At 36.4% G+C, this 22,542-nt stretch overlaps 1 protein-coding gene across 1 annotated transcript in view; it reads left to right on the top strand.

Moving 5' to 3' along the window:
• Positions 1–22,542, top strand: part of LOC121328395 (forkhead box protein J3-like) — a 76,966-nt gene that overhangs the window by 33,552 nt on the left and 20,872 nt on the right. Inside the window, exon 3 of the mRNA XM_041273029.1 lies at positions 22,322–22,396. Within this exon, the coding sequence (XP_041128963.1) occupies positions 22,322–22,396 (75 nt within the window). The remainder of the gene's footprint in view (positions 1–22,321; positions 22,397–22,542) is intronic.

Genomic DNA, 22,542 nt, shown 5'->3' with positions numbered 1-22,542 from the left:
TTGTAAATATAAAAATGATGTCAAATGGTTTTTCAAATGTGTTCACAGAGTCTCGTTAGCTGTAGTTAATGCATTATTCATAGTCTTTTGGAAGTCTGGTATTTGTACTTCACATTACCCATACATATTATGTTTTAGGCTTACTGTAGCTCCTATTTATTACATTACACAGTCCTGTATAACTAAGGCTGTATTTATTTCACGGATTTCACGAATTCTGTGAAATGTACTGCAATGTAATAATGTAGTTCCCGGTGAAAACTCCCATTTGTGTAAGAATAGTGGCCATCATTCTAAGCTTTTTAGATACTGAGAAACTTGCTGTTTTGCTTGATAAAGGATCAGTTATCAGTGAGAAACCTTCAGCCACGCATTAACCCTTTTAATATTTATTTTTGTTGCATTATCCAATTTTTAAACAAAATTCCAACACAAGTATCTCCAACATTGTACAATTTGAGTAAAATTTAACATTTCTTGAGGCTCTGCCTCTGATTCTGAATCATCCTCTAGTTATATAAATATAGAATTTTTATGATGCATATATTTACCTTTATGAAGCCTGTCTGTGATCTTATTATAAATGCAGCTCTGTCAGTAGACTGCCTGGTTAACTGGTGGCCTGAATGCAATTGCTTTATAGTACTGTATAAAACACTGGCATCTGCACTACCTTCAATTGTAACCATAGGTCTGCTGATTTTCCATTTTTGGGAATAGCAAATTCTGTTTTTCAAAAATGGCCAATTCCTTTTTCTCTCCCCACTTTTTATCAAAATATTCAGAATTAAACATGGCATTTTAACATGACTATAATGTTATTAGTTAAAATAAGTACATTTAAAAATATTACCAGAGTTATGTATTTGTTATTTTTTTATTAAAGCCAAGAGTTTTGTTTAATAATACTCTTGTTTCTGTAATACTAAGTAAAGCACCTGAATACACGTCAGCCCTGTCATAATGTTTATAGACATCATTTGGCTCATTGCTGGCATTAAAATAAACAGGAAAACCAAGAATTATATTACAACAGTTCAGAAAACAAATGTCCAGCCCTGTTGTGAGAATCATATTTACAGTCTTTCACTGACACTGTAGTTCAGTCTACAAATGATGGGGAAAATACCTGTCTGTCCTATTGCTGGCGTTACAGTAACACAAAAAAATGACACAGTTTAGTAACAGTCAGCAGTGTCATGTGAGAGTAATCCTGTTTGCATTACTCCACAAATTAATTGTAGCGCTTTGCTGGCATTACAATAACCAGGATAAAATATCAAACATTAATAAAAATGCATAATTAATCCTCCCAATTTTTCTCTGCTAATTGTGCCTTGTTATTTGCTAAATTTAACAAGAGGTGTATCTCCAGACACAATATCTTTATGAAACAAACGGTGTGTAGTGTAGTGACTACATCTTTAAACAGTAAAGTGATCATCTTCGTTTTAGGAATGTATAGTTAGAAAAATAGCTTTGAGCTTGTTTCTTCATTGTCAGATAATATAATGTAATTAACAAACGACCATGGTTTAATATTGCTAATTATAGCTTTATTAAAGGCAGGTAGCATGGAAGGAAATTAACAAAACAATAATTAAACATGCCATTAGTTTGGCTTACTTACTTCGGGAAAGCCTCACCTAAGCGCAGTACAGTACCTTATTTTTCAGCACAAAAGGATGCAGTGCTTTGACATTGCTGCCGTCGTATTTGCTTTCTTGTTCTCTATGTTCACGACTGGCAGTCTGATCTTGTAATGGTATTGATCATGGATGACAGCAAAACATGCAGATAATCAGATTTTTTTTTTTTACTGAGACATTGCGTTTTTTTCTTCATTGTGCAGACGCCTTATTGAGTTTCAGCATGTGAGTGAAGTGACATGATGAATATTTGCAAAAAAATGCACTTTTTACATTTATTTGTATTTTTGACTGAATTAATATTTTGATTTACACCTTTTACCAGTTTTTTAAAAGGGAAATAAAACTGGCAGAGTATTGTGATTTTTATTTATGTTTAATGTAGTATTTATACTTCTGCGTAATGCTGAAAGATTATGCCTCACTGGTTAGTATTCAATTATAACACGAGTTAAAAACTGTAAAGTTCATGAGCAGCCCTATCCATAGAGGCAGAATCTCATACAGATGGTTCGCCCACCCTGCAGATCATGCGAGCGGAGCGGAGCGGGACCATTTTGCTAGGAGCGTGGAGAGGAGTGAAGTGCCTGAGCAGAGCATGAGCTTGAAAAGGCTCTGGCACCGCTCCAACAGATGTTTTGCAAAGGAAAAATATTTGACACTGTGCATATATGATGTAAGATATGATCCATAAATGATGCACCTTTTACGATGTCCAACAATATTGTGCAGTCCATTGAAGTCGCTCTTTATAATTAAAGTTAACAAAATAATCAATAATGTACAATTGGCACAGCGAAAGCCATTGTGTGCTTGTATATGAGCCATGTTAATTGCAAATTCCACAGAGCTTATACAGTTAAAACAATCTTTAAACACATGATATGTGTAAAAGGGTCAGTGTATTGTAGGATCCCAAGCTGAAATACGACCCCATCAGCTTGGGGTTAAATTACTTTTACAGATAGGTGAATTCGTGTTGTGTTCAGCTTGGGGTTGTCTTGCGAATGATCCCCTTGAGGTACAGAAGATTCACTTCATGTAAAAGTGAGATTAAGTTATTCTCCAGGGAATTGAAAAAAAAAAAAAAAAAAAAAAACTTTCAAAACCCTGTTATTGCTGTAATAAATATTTTGCAGACCTTTTTTTTCTAAGAGTATGTGTCAGTTATAGTTGTCAACATATAATATGACAGAAATGACAATTTAGCCTTATAAGAGCAAAAAGCACTGGGGGGAAATACAACTTAACGCAGCCGTTAAAGTTAAGTAAAAATGTAATGTATCAAATTACATAAATACAGATTTTTTCAGAATTTTTTCAAAGAGCAATTTATTTGGTACTTAAATTAATGAAGTAAGTAAAGCAAACATTTTAATTTTTTTAGTTGATTAATTTGCATTATATTGGCTTTGAACAGTGATCAGTTTTTTTAATTGTTTTTTACACATACATTAACCTAAAAAAAAAAAAAAAGTATTGTTATACATATATCTGAATTTCAGGGGTTTGATTGACTGCGTTCAAGTAGGTTTTTACAGACAGATTTTCAAAACATTTAGTTTCTGTTTTTTTGCAGTATCAAAACATTTTTCCAGAAAAAGTTCAAGTTATAAGTGCTAGTGTAAAAAGTTGTTTGAGTTTACAAATTTTTGAAAAAAAAAAAAATTGGTGATGTGATTAGTGTTTTAAAGTTCAAAAGGCCATGGAAAGGTATGAAGATGTTTAATTTAACTGCCATGGAGAGGGGGGCATAGCATGGGCACGAGCACCAAGGTGTTTTCAGGCGGTGGAGTGAACTTCCATTTTTAGAATCCCCCCCCCCCCTTACAGGCCATGACTGCATGGGGCTGGGATCGTGGTAACGACTCTAGCTGGTTTTGGTGAAACTGACAACCTACCTGTAGTAATCAAACTTCTGTGTAAACTTCCAGTATAGGTTATCAAAAAAGTTTACATTTCTGTCCTTGTTTGTTTCTTAATTCTTATCGAGCCTACAGGATAGTGAGACTAATGCACTGTTTCTGTTTTCCACTGGGATTAAGTTGAAAGCAGTTTGAATTCAATCCTGTTGGTTTCCATCAGCAGCAGATCGATATGACCGTACAAGTTTGAAATACATACTGCAGGTGCCCAATCACGGTCCTGGAGGGCCAGTCCAGGTTTAACGGGTAAAATTGTATAATTAACTACTCACGGTCTGGATGGAGGTTTAATTGGCGCAATTTACAGCAGGGTTAGAACAAAGACCAGGACTGGAAGAGCCAAGTTTGACCACTCCTGACACACTGAGAGAGTTTGCTGTGGCCCAGTTGCTCTGATGGAGGAACTTACCTGCGTGATGAGCTCCCAGGGTGAAGGACATTAGAGGCTACTTTAAAACAGGGCAGGGAATTCATTATACCAGCGGGGAGGTATTGGATAGGTGAATTCAAATGACAATAAATATAAATGTGATACATTTGTCAATTGAATATTCTGTGAAATCAATTACTAATCAATTAATCAATTACTAGAGACCCCTTATCCCAGGGGTTACGTTTATTTTGAAGTATTCAAATACAGTTTAATATTCGTGGAACTCTTGTTTCTTTAACCTCGCAAAGTTTCACAAATCCCAATTTTAACAGACTTTAGCTCATTTAAAGTAATGCATTGACTTTGCATTAGGAATGAGAAAGTTTCCAGTGATAAGTATTCTGTAATGGTTATGCTAAGGTGAATTACATTGTGTCCACAGCGAGCACATTTACTCAACATTGAAGAAAGTGTTCTCGCCCCCTTACGACCATGACACTTGAGAATTGAAGCAATGGGAGTATAGTAAATACTATATTATGAAAGATTCTTTAACCTTTGTGATAAAATACAGTTAGATTTAATAAATGAATAGAAACAAACCCTTTCACTGCCACCTTGTGCCCATTTCTATTTTGTTTACAAACCATTTGATCTGATTTGACATACCCCTTATGGTACCGGGGGTGTTTTTTTTTTGTTTGTTTCCTGAAAATAAAAAATCTGAAAGGAATATCCAAAAATATATCTTGTTTATGGTAAAACAATATTTTAAAAAACCTCACTCAATATTTCCCGTATCCATTATGTCTTGAAAATATATAATTAAGAGTACGACTAGCGCTTTTGCCTTCTGTCTTTTTGTAGTGTGTAATTTTATAGCTGACGTATAGCAGAATGTTTTTTAGGTTCAATGTAGTGCTTTAGGCCATGGATTATGCCATTACCTGCATAAACTGGTAAGGGGCTAGTAAACAAGATGGAAGCAGAAACTATTACGATTACAAATACACAAAGCCTGCTGAAGACATTGATAAAGACATCTTATTGAAACCTCTCAAACAGTTTAGGGGCTTCAGTCCATTCTGCAGATCCTCTTAAATACATTTTAAGCCAAGTCTCAGAGCACACGTTGACCAAGACTGCTTGCTAATATAATAATAACAATAATAATATGCATACTCCCTTAGTGCACCCTCGTTCACCTGTGTGAGGCAAGGTTGCAGAAGCCAAATGTTTTACTACTGAAAAATATTTATAATTTAAACCCATTTGCTTCAACATGGATATTCTGTTCAATGTTTTTAATGTTGCATTTATTTTTTGTCCACATATATTCTCTCTGTGCTCGAAACAGACATAGAGACAGCTTTGTCTCAGTCTACCAGTCTGTTAGCCGCTTCTAGTGAGGCGCATCAGCATTTCTGCCTGTTATGTACCTGGTTTTCTTTTCTCTGTCCTGGTATACAGTTGCAGACATGAATAATGATTAAAGTACCACAAATGCAATAATGAAAGGTGTGACAAAACAAAGTGAAAAATGCACACCTTGTAGCTTAAGTACTGGACAAATTCTAAAGTAATCCAAGAACTACCAGTAAGAACAACGCCAACATTCCTGGAATGGAAATGGTCTTTTTGTTTCTGATTCGCCAAGTGTTTTGGTCTCGGATATTTAAGGACTTGCACAATCTGCCATGTAGCAGACAAACACAGACATGTAAAATTGAAAATGTTTAGGAGCGAGTTAGTATGTCGTTCGTGCGGTTCAGGTAAATTACAGTTTTGATACCATTCCTGTTATGCTACACTGCACATTTTTGTGAATTACGGTAATTTACAGAATCATTTCTCCATTTTTAGTAAGCCTTCATTTTATGCATGATGTACTGTGTTCTGTGATATTAAGGTTACCATGGTATTTTTTTTTTTTTTTTGACTGTTATCGTACCGTGGAGATTTTATACCGGCCCATCCCTAGTGCAAAATAAATAATTTCTTTATTGCTTAATTCAGAAGTGGAGTGCACCTTTAACATGGGTCTTTGACTTGGAATTTAGTGGTGTTAGAGTCTAGAATGTGTTTGAGAGTGAGTGTGTTTGATTGTAATGAAGTAGTCTATTACCTTTTGGCTTACACTAGGGGTGAGACGATACACCAAGGTCACAATACAATACATTTCACAATATCTCTACTCGACAGACTTGAAAATAATTACACTTTCAATTCTATAGACACAGATTCAGTTCGTGGGAAATAAATATAATTTAATTTGAAGTAGTAAACCACTAGTTTGAATTTAAAAACAAAGCAGTATGTCAACTTTTATATCCATTTTAGCTGAATTAACCAAATCTCCCTACCACATTTCTGAGAGGGGATAAAAAATACTAAGCAATGTGTTTGATAACAATTAAAGTACAAACTATATTCAGGTGTTTCTTTAGAAAAATCTCAATGCCAAGTTTTCCAGCATTAAGATGTCTAATCAATAACGATTTAAATATTTTTACAACGTACATCAACATTTTTGCTTGCATTATACTTAAATAACTCAATAGATTATTATTTATTATTATTATTATTATTATTATTATTATTATTATTATTATTATTATTATTATTAATACTTTTTATCACTTAGTATTTGTATTTTTGAAGTTAAGGTTGAGTATGTTATTTTATTTTGTATTAAATAAGTTGTTTGCATCAGGATTAACACATCTGTTTAAAGAACGTAACATATTCAACCAAATCAAAGTTTAAGGGTTATTCAACCAAATAAAAACATTAGGGTGCACTAAAAGGTGAGCAAATATAAAATCAAACTTGTAAGAAATGTAAAAATGCAATATGTTTTGTCATCTATAATAAATAGCTTTACAGGAAACGTTCTTTCTACCAAAAGAATGTCAGTTTTTATAGCCTATCCTGCCTGCATGTGTGTGTAGATGTTGATTAGGACACATTAAAAGGAGAGCAATACATTAAAACTGGTAAAAACGAAAGAAAAGCTCATGTCTTACTTCAGTGTGTGCAGATGATGTAGCCGAGCTATGTCTTTGTTGGTCCCCACCACTACTGTCTAATTTTATCCTGGTGAAAGCCAAGCATTTTAAACTTGCATTTAAAGTATATAGAACGAAATCCTGCATCTTGAGCAGTTTGTCACTCATTAAATGTATTGAGTGCAACTGTGAACCTGTGATGGTACAGGATTCACAGGCCTGCTAGTTTCAGCCTGCATTAAGCATAGTTCGGTTCATCCCACTGGCAATGGTGTGTACTCCCCATGCCTACTGTAACAACTTACTTATTTACTTATTTACTCAGCTTATGTTCTATTTATATGGTTGCTCCATTAAGCATAGGCTTTTTGTGCAATTTATTTTTGGCAGTTCCAAATCTCCTCCTTTTTTCTGCTGACTGGGTGGTCTAACTGTATCTCAATTCACCTGCAGCCCTCCGGCTAGAAAAGGTATGGGGTAAGAAAAAAAAAAATAAAGCAGCAAAGCTGAGTGATTGAAATCTAAAAACAGGAACACGATCAGGCCAAAAACAACATTGCATGACTTGTCCCCTCTGTACAGCCCTGTTTGCTACAGTGTGTGGTGTAAACAGCTAGATGCACATAGGTCAAAATGTGTAGGCATTTACACTGTGTTCTTCATTTATTTAAGAGTCATCTGTTGTATGAAATTAAGTGGTTTACGTTAAGATGTGAGGAGTGATCATACCGTTTATCTTGTAGAAAATGAAGTGACACTTGCCTGTTTGGAATTGGGTTTTGTTTTTTAAATAGGTGTTGGGTTATTTCTTAGACAAATAAATAGTATCCAATTATACAAAATACGTTTCCTCTTACAGCAAGAAATAGTTAATGTTCAATCTTTCCCCTTTATGACTCAGATTTCACAGTGCTGTTAAACTGCTGATCAGTAGGGGCCCCACTGTAAATAAGATACTTATTAGCATATGGTTAGGGGTTCCCAGGTCAAGTATATATGTAATCTTAAAGGATTGTGACATTTTTGTGTTCTAAAGCAAATCGAAAAAAGAACATGCAAGGATTACAGTCTGTATACAGATAAAGTAATCTGTCGTGTATCCACCCGTCATGTATCCACCACGATCAGGCTCTTCAGCAACGTCATCCACGTGTACAGCACTAGTGCAGAATGGCTACAGGAAAGCAAAAGCAGGTTGTGCTTACAACTGAAAGGTTTTGCTGCAGTGTGAATTTCCTGACACTAATGTAGGTGTATACAGCACTGTGGCAGGGCAGGAGCCCTGCGCATGAACAGAGGGGTTTTGGTGTAAATGTATATTGTAAATAGTGTGTATTTATTGTAATTAATTAAGTACCTGGTGCTCCTTTGAGAGCCTGTCTGCTGTGTGTGATTACCAGGTGTGGAATCTTAGCAGCAGATACGTGTGTTCCAACAGGGCGTCGGGTATAAAATGGTTCCATTTATTCACCTCAGGGCTGCTGCAAAACCAAAGCCAACTGGCTAAAGAAGCTGAAATTCTAGGGTTGGATACCGAAGAGTGAGTAAGCAAGTCAAAACTGCTGACAGCCCAACGATTAGGCTGGTAGTGTCACGTGAGCCGTTCGGTGTGTTGATATGTATTTAAATCCTGTTCGCCTGCGGGGTGTATCAACTTCAACCTCCGTCTCGATCTCCTGCCTGTCACTCAGCAGTGAATGCACACACGCACACTTTAGATGGCTACCCTGTCACAAGCATTAGTACCCTGTATCTTTCTAAATAAAGGATTTAGGGCAGCTCCCTAATAAAAGCTGATGGACTACTGTACCTCATTTTATATTTGCAAAACAATTATTCAACAAATGTTCTACTGTACCATTTACAATCATATTAATTTGTAGTTTCAGAAACTGAAGTACCTTTCTCCTCTACTACTATGTAACAAACTTGTTTCTACAAACTGCAGATATGTTAATGACTACCTGAAGGCTTCCAATAACAAAGGAAGGAAGTATTTCAAATAGGGGTAAAAATAGTAAAATTGTAATTTTTAAAATACATTACTGTTCCATGGTACTTTTTTAAAAGTTGCTATAAGGATAGCGGTGTTGTAATTAAAATTAATCCAAGGGTTGGTTTCTGTTTGGGTTTTCTAAGAAGGGAAAAAGCATACAAAAAAAAAACATGATGGTCTGCAAGTGTTGTTCCTGCGTACATTTCATTTTAATATATATTGAAAATCGGAGAATAACATTCATCAGTAAGCGCTCTAGCAGCCTCGTCTCATCTTTTCAATCGCTGTGTGTAAAGGATGTTGTTGTCAAACTTGCTGGAAGGGAACCGGAGAGCTAAGCGGTGACGGGTTATTGTTCATCATCACAGTTAAACGCTTCGTTGGGCAAGCGCCGGTACATCTGAGTGTACATGCAGAAGTCAGCTTTTTTGGCTCAGAAGAGGTGCTCGGGATGAGTGATTTTGGACATTAGCAGTGTGGCATATGCAGCTGTTTGGGCGCATAGGATTATTATACAATGACCAGATACATTCGGAACAGCAAGGTGGGCTAGTTTGTTTTATTTTTCATGTACTGCTGATGTACCATTTGATTTAATGATGGAAGGCAACAATGCGAAATTCAGCCTGTGTGCCAGCATGTTTAAAATCAACAGTGTGGCCTGATTGAATTTTTGTTTTTTTGCTGAGGCACGAATTAAGTACTGGTTCTCTGGGAATATAACAAATATTATGCCTTTTAAAGCAGTTTTGCTTGAAAAAGCCGTTTATACTTAATACTGCACCTGGGGCTGTTTCTTTATGAAAAGGTGAACATGTAATTTATAACAGGTAATTTACCATTTCAAATTGATACAAATAGGTTGAGGGAAGGTGCACTATACTGGTTGTAGTTAGTGCTTCTAATGGTGCAAAGAGCATGAACTCTTGACTATTATACCTTCCTTCGGTGCACTGGGGGATACTTGTAAGCTTGTTTGATTGATATTCTGAGGGGCTGCTGTTTGTGTGGCCTGCCTGATTCAGGTGGTCCCTAGCTTCAGATGGCATGCATCCCACTCCATTAACAACCTTTTCATGACTTCTCCTCAGCAGATGCTACAATCCCAGTGGAGAGGGTATTTTACACAGCCTTGTGATTTCCCAGACATGGGCTTGCTCAGGGATACAATGGCAGTAGTTTTATTTATATTTTTTGGTACATTCTCTACAGTTATTACTTTGCTTCCTGTTGGGGAGTGAATCTCAATCAGATTATTAATATTTTTATTTATTTATTTTTTTTAATCAAGTTGCATTGATAAAAAATAATTCTACAATTTTTTTATATGAAAACAATGGACATTGTTAAAAATATGGTAGTTTTTATTACACAAACTGGCACAAACAAAGTGTAATTTTAAACCACTGGGATGGGTTTCATCTCCATAAAGTGATGGAGCTCCATAAACGTCACTGAGCAGAACAGCATGATAGATGATATGCCACAATTATAGCTGAACACAATCAGTCTTAAATGTAAATTGTAAATCTAATTTCAAGTTTCACTTACTTAGAGCTGTGCATCATTACTATACTTTTGTCCTAGGGTTCTCTACAATTGCTCTTGTTTACCCTCTTAGTCGGTGACATTGTCTTAAATAGGCTGAAACGTTTTGTTACTTGCTTGTAATTTCCTGGAAAAGCCTGGTTCAGGCTCATAAAATCCATTTGGAATGAGCTGGGCACCCTAGAACAATTAAAACCCTCTCAAAAAGCTATTTTGCACAAAGCAGAAAGAGAGAAACATTTTATGCATGTATTTATTTATTATGTTTTTCCTGTAGGGAATGCTTATTCTCGACATTGAGGATGTATGTAAATATTTCATCAAGGGTTTCTGTGACATCATAAACCGCTTCAATCCCAGTTTCACAGTCTAATCAGAGCCTCTATAGAAAGGCAGCACCCCTGCAGCAATGTTGCTAGGAGACAGCAACGCAAAGAGTGAGAGAGAGTGGTTTCCACAGCGGCAGGCTTTTAGGGAGCTCATACACACAGTGCCAGGTTTGTTGTCTGCTCGCTGCTGTCTTTTTTTTTTCGTAACCGATAAAATTTTACCACAGTCAAGTCAAATGTGGTGTTCTTGGACGTGTTTACATTTTCTTGTTCACTAATAAAAGTTTTTCAAGCATTGGTGTCGGCTGGGTCTTGAAAACGGGACAACATGTTGAGTTTGTGTGCTCACGCTCAAGCTAATCTGGATTGACAGTCGTAAGACAACTTTGATTTCACAAAGGTACTATCCATGCAAGATGGACTGATAGAAGGATGGATGGAGATGAGATATTAACAGTGATAAAAACATCTCCCCCAGGTTGCTGTAACTAAACATGCCACGTGTGTGTCAATGTGGGTTGTGCAGTATGCGGAGCACTGGCCTACAAAAATCTTCTCTCCCAAATTACTCAAGACGCCTGACAAATAAATGGCCAGGGGATACATTGATTTGCAAGTGCTTTATTTTAGATGTACAGTAACACTGTCTTGATGTCAGTTGTATCCTACATTTTCAGTAAAACCTATACAACCCAGAACCACTTGGGACTGGAAAATTGTGCCAGTTGAGACAATGTGCTGGATTACAGAGTTACTGTAATACATTTACATTAAAGAAGGTAAAATGACAAAACTATTTGAACATTTTTCTTTTTTTACTTGGCTCTCGATTTTGTTGGTTTTGGTAAACAAACGTACAGCTTGTTCAAGAAATAGCTCGTTGTGAGGACGTCTAGACAATTTAAAATGGTGCCTGGGTGTATGAGTATATACCCAATGTCTTGCTTTTGTTTTTTGTTTTGTTTTTTATACAATATTCTTTTCACAGGGTATTGGTCGGGACCCAAAAATCATGCCTGTGTGTGGAGGAGCTGGATTAGACAGGTTTTACTGTATGATCTTCATTTCCAATTCCCCACTAACTATGTAAATTCTAAAACATTCATGGAGTGGGAGTCCTCAGTCAGGATGGCACGGGGAGTGTTCATATTACCTATATTATAGTTTGACTTTTAATCTGTTCATATTATTCTCTTGTCCTTTGTGTTCTTTTTTCATCAGTTAGTAAAACACTGCTGACCCCTGTTTTCTTTCTTTTTTTTTTTTTTTTTGGCAAATTTCAAATATTAAACTGACAACGATATACAGTAAACAGATTGAATAATGGTTTCAGACACAATTATCCTGACTGCAATGTCTTTTACACAAGCACAGAAGTGTATATTCTCTAACGTGTATTTGCATGCTGTAATTGCATCCCTGAAAGTTATACTCATATTTTGAACACCTAAAAAAAGAAAAGAAAATCCCAATTGTGTCAGAAGTATCATTCATTTATATTTTTTAATTAGATTAGTTTCATTATGGGTTGAACCTTTACCTACGAGGTAGCAAACTTCTATGAATATTTTAGCATCGTCATGACGGGACCTTATATGTATTTGTTCTGCTACTTCGTCTGATAGTATCTCAATTGGTGAGATGGCAGCTTCATTCATCACTTTGATCTAAGATGGTTGACATATCAGGGTCGTGTGACTTTTTGGTTTGTAGATGATGAAGAGCTAACAGTTATTGGTGCTAAACTTTGTAAAACTGTATTCTATAATTCTCTATGTCAAGTTAGGTCATGGGTATCTTAAAAAAAAAAATATGAATCCCTTTGTGACAAATTACTGCACTTTCAAAGCCTTACATGTTAGACTATTTTAGGCATGGGCACTGGAACTAGGGGTGTTAGGGGTGCGGTAGCACCCCCTGGTATTGCATGGCTTTCATCATATGCAGGGGTTACAGTTTCTTTGAATGGCTTTCAGCACCCCCACTTTAAAAATTATTCCAGGGCCACTGATTTTAGGTAGTGACTTCATATTTGTAGGTTTATAAACATGGTATGCTTAAGGGTGACTATGTATTCTATAATTGTCTTCATTAGGTTCCATTACCAGTGCTGTCCAGTAAATATTAACTGTTTAACCTCTGACCCAATCAATGATACAGACCACACTGGTATACTGTCTTCTATCATTCTGTTTTTTAAAAAACGATTTGTTTTGTTAGTGTCTGTTTATTTGAACATTTTTTTTTTTTTATTTTATTTGCAGAAGGGTAAACTTTTGTGAGTGAGTGGACATGTTTCTAAACTGAATGCATCCTTAATTGATAAAAAAAAAAAAAAAATCCCCACTTGAAAAGAGATGTTATATTTGCTGAGGGGAAAAGCATAAAGAGGTTTTCTGAATTCTGGTATAAAGAAGCAGCTTTGGCAAAATAATTAGCACAAACTGTATTTGTTCTATGGCATTCAGAACACATGATTTATCTGCAGAGCTGCCAGCTCATTTAAACTGTCTTCAAGGAGCTTCTGATGTGAAGAAAGTAAGTTCAGTAAGGGTGGTGGGGTGGTGGGGGGGGGGGGGGGGGGGGGTGGGGGGGGGGGGTGGGGGGGGTGGGGGGTGGGGGGGTGGGGTGGGGGGTACAAATGTTAGGCTTATTTCCTATATTGTAGGCTCAAAGTTAACGTATATTTAAGTGCATTTTGCTACCCAAAACTTTTTTTTTTATGCCGTAGCATTTTTCTGATACCTTACGCTGGAGTTTGTATCAAATCAAATGAAGTTTATTTATATAGTGCATACAGGTGTATCTCAAAGCACTTTACAGGACAAAAATAGTAACATTTATAAAAACAAAACAAACATGCCAGATAAAACAAAAGTTTAGGAGATATATAATGTAAACCAGTCTAAAATGAGTATGGGGGATATTTATATAATGTACACATTGATTTATATAATTTGTGGTCATGATTTGACTATATATATATATATATATATATATATATATATATATATATATATATATATATATATATATATATATATATATATATATATATATATATATATATATGCAGATAAAATACAGACAGATACAACAATAAAAACTAAAGCAGATCTATACATACATATACATATTATAAAAATGCCAGCATAAACAAATATGTTTTTAGTTTGGTTTTAAAAACAGATAAAGTCTAAGCTGCCCTCACATGTGCTGGCAGCTCATTCCAAAGTTTGGAATATAACAAAAAGCTCCGTCCCATTTAACATACTTTATTTTAGGGATCGCCAGCAATCCCATATTCAGGGATCTAAAGTTCCGATTGAGGATATATGGGGTAAGCAGTTCTCTAAATAGGTTGGTGCCAAGTTTTTTAGGGCCTTAAGTTAATAACAGTATTTTAAAATCAACTCTAAAATTTACAGGAAGCCAATGCAAAGAAGCCAGCACTGGGTGATATGTTCCCTTTTTCTGGTTTTAGTCAAGATTCTAGAAGCAGCATTTTTAACCAGTTGCAAACGAGACAATAAACATTTTGGAATGCCAGAAAATAACGCATTGCAATAATCAATTCTGGAGGATACAAAGGCATGTACTAGTCTTTCAGCGTCCGATGTAGAGATTATAGGTCTAAGTATTGCAATATTTCTCATATAAGATGATTTTGTGATCTTATTTTTATATATTTCTCAATAAGTGTAGGGTCGAAGATCACACTTAAATTTTGCATTTCTAGCACAGGTTCAGAAGGTAGTCTGCTAAAATCCAGGCCAAATGATTCTGGCTTATCTAGCTGGTTTGATGAACCGACTAATAATTTTATTTTATTTTTTTTTCTGCATTCAACATTAAGAAATTTAGAGAAATCCGGCCCTTAATGTCAATAAAATAATATACTGTATTGGTCCCAAAAGAGGCATTACCAGGTTTTTAGAGACAGATACAGCTGGTGGTCATCTGCATAAAAATAGAATTATACTCCATGTTTGCTGATAATAGAGGGAGCATATAAATGGAAAATAATAAAGGACATAAAGACAATGCAGATTTTTCATTCCCAGTTAAAGCAAATTGAGACCTGTCAGAAAGATAAGACTTGAACCAGGATAAAACAACTCCAGATAAACCCGCAAAATTTTGCAGGCGATTGATTAAGAAAGAGTGATCCACGGTATCACAAGCAGCACTTAGATCTAATAAAATGAAAACTGATTTATGCGACCCTGAGTGAGTATGTACATAATTACCGCTATTAGTTTTTTAAACACATACATTCTCAGTATCTTTTATAAAGCAGGAAACCATTTCTAATAGAACTTCACGACTTGTAGATGACTGAGGCTTGTACCTCCCCATGAGAGGCTCATAATGCAAATCGTATTGGACAGTAGAGTACAAATACCTGCAGTACCAGAACAACGTGGATACAATCAAGTTTATTTTATAGACCAAAAGTACAATTAAATAACTTAAACATTACAGTTTTTGTAAGGTAACAGGCAATGCCCTAACAGGTTATTAAGGTTATTTAGTGTCTATAAAATGCTAATTGAATTTGTCATGGAAAACAGCAGCTCCGGGTTTGTTATAATCTTAACCCAGGTTTCACCCACGCTAGAAGTGAACACACAATGATTTCTGCTTCTCTCTAACTGGTTGTCCAATTGTGATGAAACACAACATTCTTTAGGAAAGAATATCAGAATCTGGGGATTTAAGGCAGTGCCTACACGGCTCTCCATCTAAATGCACGTCACAACTACATTTTTACAGGTATCTAGAGATTCATGATCATGATCAGTTTTTACCACACAATATTGAGTGTGCCATCCATCCATCCATATGTATGTCATTTAAAACATACACGGTGATCCTTTTTTTTTTTTTGGTGACACTGATAGCTCTAATTTTGTGTTCACAGCTGTGTTTTGATGGATGTTATTTGCATATGTTTCAAATTAAATTGCAGAATAGAAACACAGTCATAAAATTCATATTAATTTCACCAGGATTTGCCCATTAAGGGGATGCTGCATCTTAGTGACGGACTGATTTTACTTTCTGCTGTGTATTTTCAGTGCCAGAGGATTTAAGATTTAGGATAGCTACCTACGCAGTTGATTCATTACAAGGCACACACATCTTTATACAGATACTCAAGCTATAGCAGTCTTAGCACAAAGATGTTTAATGTTCTTCAAACATTTTCATAAGTAACTATACAAAACCCATCCTAATACAATCTACATGTTTTGCCAAACACTAGATAATTTTCTCTTTGGAATTCCTTCAGGTTTAGCAGCATACTTCTGCCTCTGCCCTTTCCAAATGTATGTATTTCAAAGGAACAGATTGCATCTGTTATGTAACATATGGTAGCAATCATGAGAAAAATTAGTTCTATATATGAGATTGCTGATGATTTAAACCATACTCCAAGTGAATGTCCTGGCTTTTGTACAGTAGGTGAGATAATTTGACTAGTATCACAATTCTTAGAAAGCCGATTCCTGATAGTATCCCTGGTCCCTTCAAGGAATTAATAGGCAAAACTTTTGTATCTTGATTTTACTTCTGTCTCTGCACAATGGTGCCTCAGTACCTCGCTGTGTAGTGCTGTGAGCGAAGTAATGGGGAATTAAAAACATTTGCAAAACTCCAGAGGGCTAACTGCAATAGTTAATGAGCCCAGCATTGCCCAACAATTCAAGCTTTTGTTGTGTGATTCCCATTGGGCCTCGCTAAATAAGCATTTGGCTGCCCTATATCTGTCAGGCATTCACAGATCCATTAATTTTAGCTTGTTCACTGAGCCATTAAATGAACTGAACTATTACATTGGCTCAGATGTTTTATGGGCAGTGAATAGGCTGGTTACCGGTGTTAAGTCAGGTAAATCGAGGGGGAGATCAATGAAAGTAACGACAGCAAGAGGGCCACTAAAGGACCGAGGTTGCAGGGCTGTAGATATCTGATCATAATGATTGTTTGTTTCCGTAATACTTGTGATGAAAAAATAAAACAAAGTCTGCTGACCCTTGAAATTGCTTTCTCTTTCTTTGTTAAATTGAGGGTTCCAGCAACCTCCACTCTCTATTTTTATTTATCTCATGGACAGGAGAGCAGCCTGCCTATTGGACTCCTCATCAACGCCGTGCACACGGTATTTCGGCCAGAACTATAGTTATAATGTTGGTTTAAAAAAAAAAAAAAAAAAACATAAGCTACGTCAATTAAAGTGGAACTGGAGTGAAATTACTTGGCTGATGGTAGAATAAATCCCAGCAGCTTATCTTAGTCGGTTATTATCCAGGCTGTCTGATAGCAATTGTGCTGAATGGTAGATAGTCCTCATTTCCATTGCCTTAGGATCCTAATTCTTCGTGCAGCTAAGTGGAGTATAATATGAAACAGCATGGCAGAGAGCCCTTTATTGGTGGCCCTCCAACTTTAACCCATTGCTGCCTAGTCCTCAGTTCTACCTGTAATGTGGAGCTGTGTGGCTCTCAGCCTGATTTCTCTGTGGACTATAATGGTGTCTTTTGGTTAGGTTTGTTTACCTGGCGCTAGAGAAAAGAAGCCCAGTTTAAAAACCTGATAGACAGGGATGTGTTAACACAAGTTAGCAAGGCTGTCTGCCAGAAGTTTTGGCTCACTGGGCAAACCACAAGAAATAATACATGCTTTAACAGTATTTGTGGGTGCAAGCACAGTAAATATTCCACTGAACGTGCTGCATGCCTGTCATGTATGTCAACAATCGAATATCTTATCTGGATTCACAGAACAGATTAATTTAAATGTGAAAAAGGTAAAGTAAGGTTTTGTGTCTGTATGTGCTCACGGAGTTCCCAGTGTCACCATGCTGCAGTATGTAGGGAATGGGCTCAGCTGCACTGAATGTTCAGTTTGTCAGTCTAGCCATGCTGGGGGCACCTATCTAGACCAGCAGGAGCCCTGCATCTCTGCACATCATGGCATAGATATCCCTAACAAATCGACTTTCATTCAGACAGACTGTGAGCCTACGTTATTGATTCCAAAAATGGATCAGGAAATGTTCATACAAAGAAAACGATAAATGCGTGCTTCTCACAAGGAAATCCATTTTACAAGCTGAAAGAGAGCGCACAGTTATTTGGAGCACAGTGCCAGTGTTCCATGTACATATTATGGAATTGTACAGGAATACTGAAGTAGAATGGAATTCTAATGGAATAATTGTTCAAATGTAACACACAGCCTTTGATATAAGACCAGGCTTGTTTTTACACAGCCCGACTCAAAAGCTTCCCACAGGATTAGGCACTTGACCCTGCTGCAACGTTTCCCTTCTATTTGGATGAGCCTGATAAAAGACTGCAGATACCCTGGAAAGTTTGGTTCGGCCTGAACTTTCATTTGTAGCTGGCTTTAGAAGATGTTTGCTGAACACGTTTCTTACTGTTGAGAGACATTATCTGAATGTGATCATTTAGAAACTGGTTTCCTTTCTAAAAAAAACAAAAAACAAAAAAAATGTTCTAACAGTAACTTCTGGAGTATTTAAACAAGCCCTGAGACGAGTGTAAGTAGTGCTGTTATTGTGGGTTAGGAGGCAAAACTGTCAGGGGTAAAATCTCCTCATCGCACTACAGCAAACACTGCTGGCCAGGCGCCCAGAGAGCTCAAAATTGGACACCTGAGGCCGGGCCGGTAGCTCGCTGACAAGTTCCTGGCTGTGAAAAAGGAAGCTGGCTCAGTCGTGGGATTGGAGGACGCCCACTGAACCTTCAGGTCTCTTGAGCTGTGTGGGGAATTATTGGACATTTCAAATTGGAGAGAAAATGGGGGAAACACATAATAATAATAATAATAATAATAATAATAATAATAATAATAATAATAGATGTTGGCAAATGTAGGCACACATTAAAAAAAACAAAAAACATACACAAGCAGAGTTTTGCTAAAATAAGTATAACTGTATCAGCATTTATGTTGAGTATCTTATTTGTGGAGTTTAATACTTTTGCATCAACAAAATAAATAAGACTATTTTTTCCCAATTTAAATTGGCTTTATTTTCTGTTTACCAAAACATAAAATCATTTAAATTAGGTTAAAACAGTTTTTAAAGGTTTTTAATTTTTTTTATCAATAGAAATGGTTTATTATCTTGTTAGTCTCCTAGAAAGTTTTGTTAGCACAGTTGGTAGTGTCACATTCTCCGCCCCTCAGTGCAGGGCTCACATTGTTTTCTAAGGTATGATATCTAGGTTCACACTGACAAATAATTAGGCACACAATACAAAATAAAAAAAATAACTCCAAAAACCACACAATCTTGTAACAACAAAATAGCTATTGCAAACCAAGTTCAACACTTGAAGTTTAGCTACATGCCTTGCTCTGGAAGAGCAATACAATGCAAGTGCAGAGACTAGGACCCTTTACATCATCAATAATGAAATCATGACGGATGCTGTATAAGTTCATTGCTGCCGTTAACATTGCATTAGTGTGATTTATTATTATGGAAACAAATGATTAGATTCTTTCTTATAGTAGTTAAGTATATTAGTATAGCACCTCACAAAAATATTAATGTTATCACCTAACATATAGAGAGAGAGATAGATAGATGTATTGGTATTATAAATAAATGCTTGTATTATTACTATGCATTTATTTATTTAGACTGCAATTACCTGTAGACATGTCCTAGAAGTCATACTTTTTACATCTTCCAGTGCTCTACATAAAATAAAAGCTCATAAATCCTAGCTAGATGTGCTGTGAGAAACTAAAAAGAAACCACTACATTTTGAACTGTTGGTTCTTCTCGCCCTGTCTAGCAAACCATGAATACCGAACACTAATCCAAACGCATGTTGCATGCACGTCACGGTAAAAGCAGTGGTGTGTGGGATTTGTAGTTTAGAGCCTAGCTTGCAATAGAAATAATGACACAATAGACTACAATCCCAGGGACACAGTCATAAAAACACTTGTGTGAGTTCTAACTTTTCCGGAAAAGCTTGTTTTATGTTTTTCAGGTGAGTGTTTATTTGTAGCTGATTCAGTTTACATTTCTGACCGTTTTCAAACAACTTTCATTGTCACACAGGCAAACAAATTGGGTGGTTCGTGTGGGTGGTGAACAGAAGATTAGGCAATGCTGTAAACAAGTTCTGTTTGAGAGTGTTCAGAGCAAAGTCAAATTACAACAAAAAACTAAAACACATAAACATAAAAAATACCCTGGCATTAATGTGTTGTATAATTCAATACTTACTATATAATATTATACAAAGTGCTGTATCCGCACCACAAAAGTCAATAAAAAAGCCATTTAAAGAATCCTTTTGCTATTCTTTCAGGACCATTTCTGATTATGCGCTGGCTGTGCCAAGTTCATAGCAGTTGACACAGATTGTAGCATGGGCAGCCGTAAAGCCACGATTCCCCAGACACCCACACTCTATAGCCACTGCTCCTTGATCCTGCTCTGCAAGAAAAAGGATCAGTGCGTCTTATTGCACATAGTAAATATGATTACCAGGTTCAACTTTGAGTTTCACTTGCTGCAGCAATACCAGATATCCTAAGCTTTGTAACTGAAATATTTCGTTGTCTCCTGAAACTTTATTCACGCGGTCTGGAGTGAATGGAACCATTGCCAGGTCAGTAAGATCTGAGAGGGGGTGTGAAGTGCTGACATGCACATTACATGGCAAATACAGAGAGAAAGCGTTTTGAATGTCGCCTCTGAGCCAGGTGAAGACTGGTTTATATTCTGCCTCTGATAACCTGGACCATGTCCTCCTGGTGTAGTATTCGAGATGCTGCTGCTAAAATCAGACGTAAAACAGAAGCAGACTTTTAATGATTTCGCAGTGTTTGGGGGAAAAAAACGTGCACATTATCAAACTCCCTCAATAAGCTGCTTTTCCACTGGGGTATAATCTTTTCAGAAACACACACAAATTAGCCTTTGGTGCAATGTTTTTTTTTTTAATGCACCAAGTATCAATTCATTGCGTATCCAGCATGTGAAATATATACGCTCAGCCTTATTCACAGCAGTCTTTTATAGCTATTATCAAAGGTACATTTTTATTATTGAGTTTGAAACTTTGACAAATTATTTCACGCCCTGTAAAATGTGAAGCGTTTATCACCACACATCAAACCGTACAAGCCTGAAACTGAACAGAACACCCTGTCTGATTGCGTGGAGTTGTTGGCCAGATCCAGTGGAACATGTGGTGAAAATGCGGGGTTTTATGCATCCTAAGCCACAAACTTCAAACTCAGAATCCTACAGGGACCTTTCAGATTTAAATCCTGTAAAACCAGAGTAACCAGGGAGTTGCAGCTCTGAACCGGGATTAATAAATACAATTTATTATAATAAATATGATTCAGAATTGGGGAGAAAAATGGGGTAAAATCATTGGCAACGACTAAATGACTGGTTCTTCAGAGTGGATGGTGAATATAATACAACAGCTCTACTGTTTTGTATCTATACCATGCTTTATACCATGATTTGAGAAAATTCACTCTGTAAAAAAAATAAACAAAAAAACAACCAATTCAAGAACCCTCAGGCTCCTGGTACACACAGTACATCTTAATTGTGGCTAAAAGATTCGCTACAGTCAGCACTTTCTGTCATTTCACTGCTCACCTTGGCTTTTGTTCCAGTGCAGGGGCGTTGTTTGTTTGATAAGGTCTTTGATTATTTTAAGAAGGGATTATTATGTAAGCAATACGTGACAGTATAATGGGCCTGCATGCTTTGTGCGTTGCAAGGGCTAAATTAATTTTAATAATCAAGGCACATGATTCTGTTTTTACTGAGATGTTTGCCTCTAAGATTTTATCATGCAAGATAGATAAAGCTAAGTAAATAGTTTGAATAATTTTAGATTTTGAGGTGCAGCCTGTTCACCCATGTTTGTTTATGTATTTATTCGGCCATGGTGCATTCAGTATTTTTACTACCTTGTATGTTTCTGTGCCAGCTTCCCATTTGATTATCAGTAGGATTTGTTGCCTTTAGTTTAACCAGTGGATTATCAGGGATTACTGTATGTTCACACTTGAACTGCAATATATGTTTGATACCACTTGGAGAATTACTCATAATTCTTCACTCTGTTGTCTTTACATTTACTACTCCACTTCATATTCAATCATTAATGCTCCTAATGTATGTTATTGCATTCCTAATCTTTCACCCAGAAAGTCTTGTAGTTCACTGCTGACTGTTTTAAAATCTCACAGCCACTTGCAGTTTTCCGGTCATATGAATATAAAACAGTACAAAGTAGTACTCAATGCTGTCCACCACTCCTGTGAAGGTGTGTTTTAAAGGGATGATGAATATTGGTTTAATAACCAGTCAGTCATTGATAAGAGCATTTGTAAACTTACACATGGATGCTGCTTAAGCTGAGGCTCTCATGGGTTGCTGACATTTTATTTCTTCTCAATTTTCAGAACTCAATTCGGCACAATCTATCACTGAACAAGTGTTTCCTCAAAGTGCCTCGCTCCAAAGATGACCCAGGGAAGGTAAGATGCAATCCTAATCAAGTTTCCTGTATGCTTCCCAGTACAATTATTTTTTTCAGTATTATTGAACCTCCTTGGGCATAATGTAACTGTACCCACAAGTTTGACCTGAATCATGATATGGGTACCATGTTGTATTCATGTAT

The sequence above is a fragment of the Polyodon spathula genome, chromosome 16 (assembly GCF_017654505.1).
Source record: "Polyodon spathula isolate WHYD16114869_AA chromosome 16, ASM1765450v1, whole genome shotgun sequence".
NCBI lineage: Eukaryota > Metazoa > Chordata > Actinopteri > Acipenseriformes > Polyodontidae > Polyodon > Polyodon spathula.
Note: the sequence above shows the minus strand (reverse complement) of the source record. Positions and strands in the feature narration are given on the sequence as shown.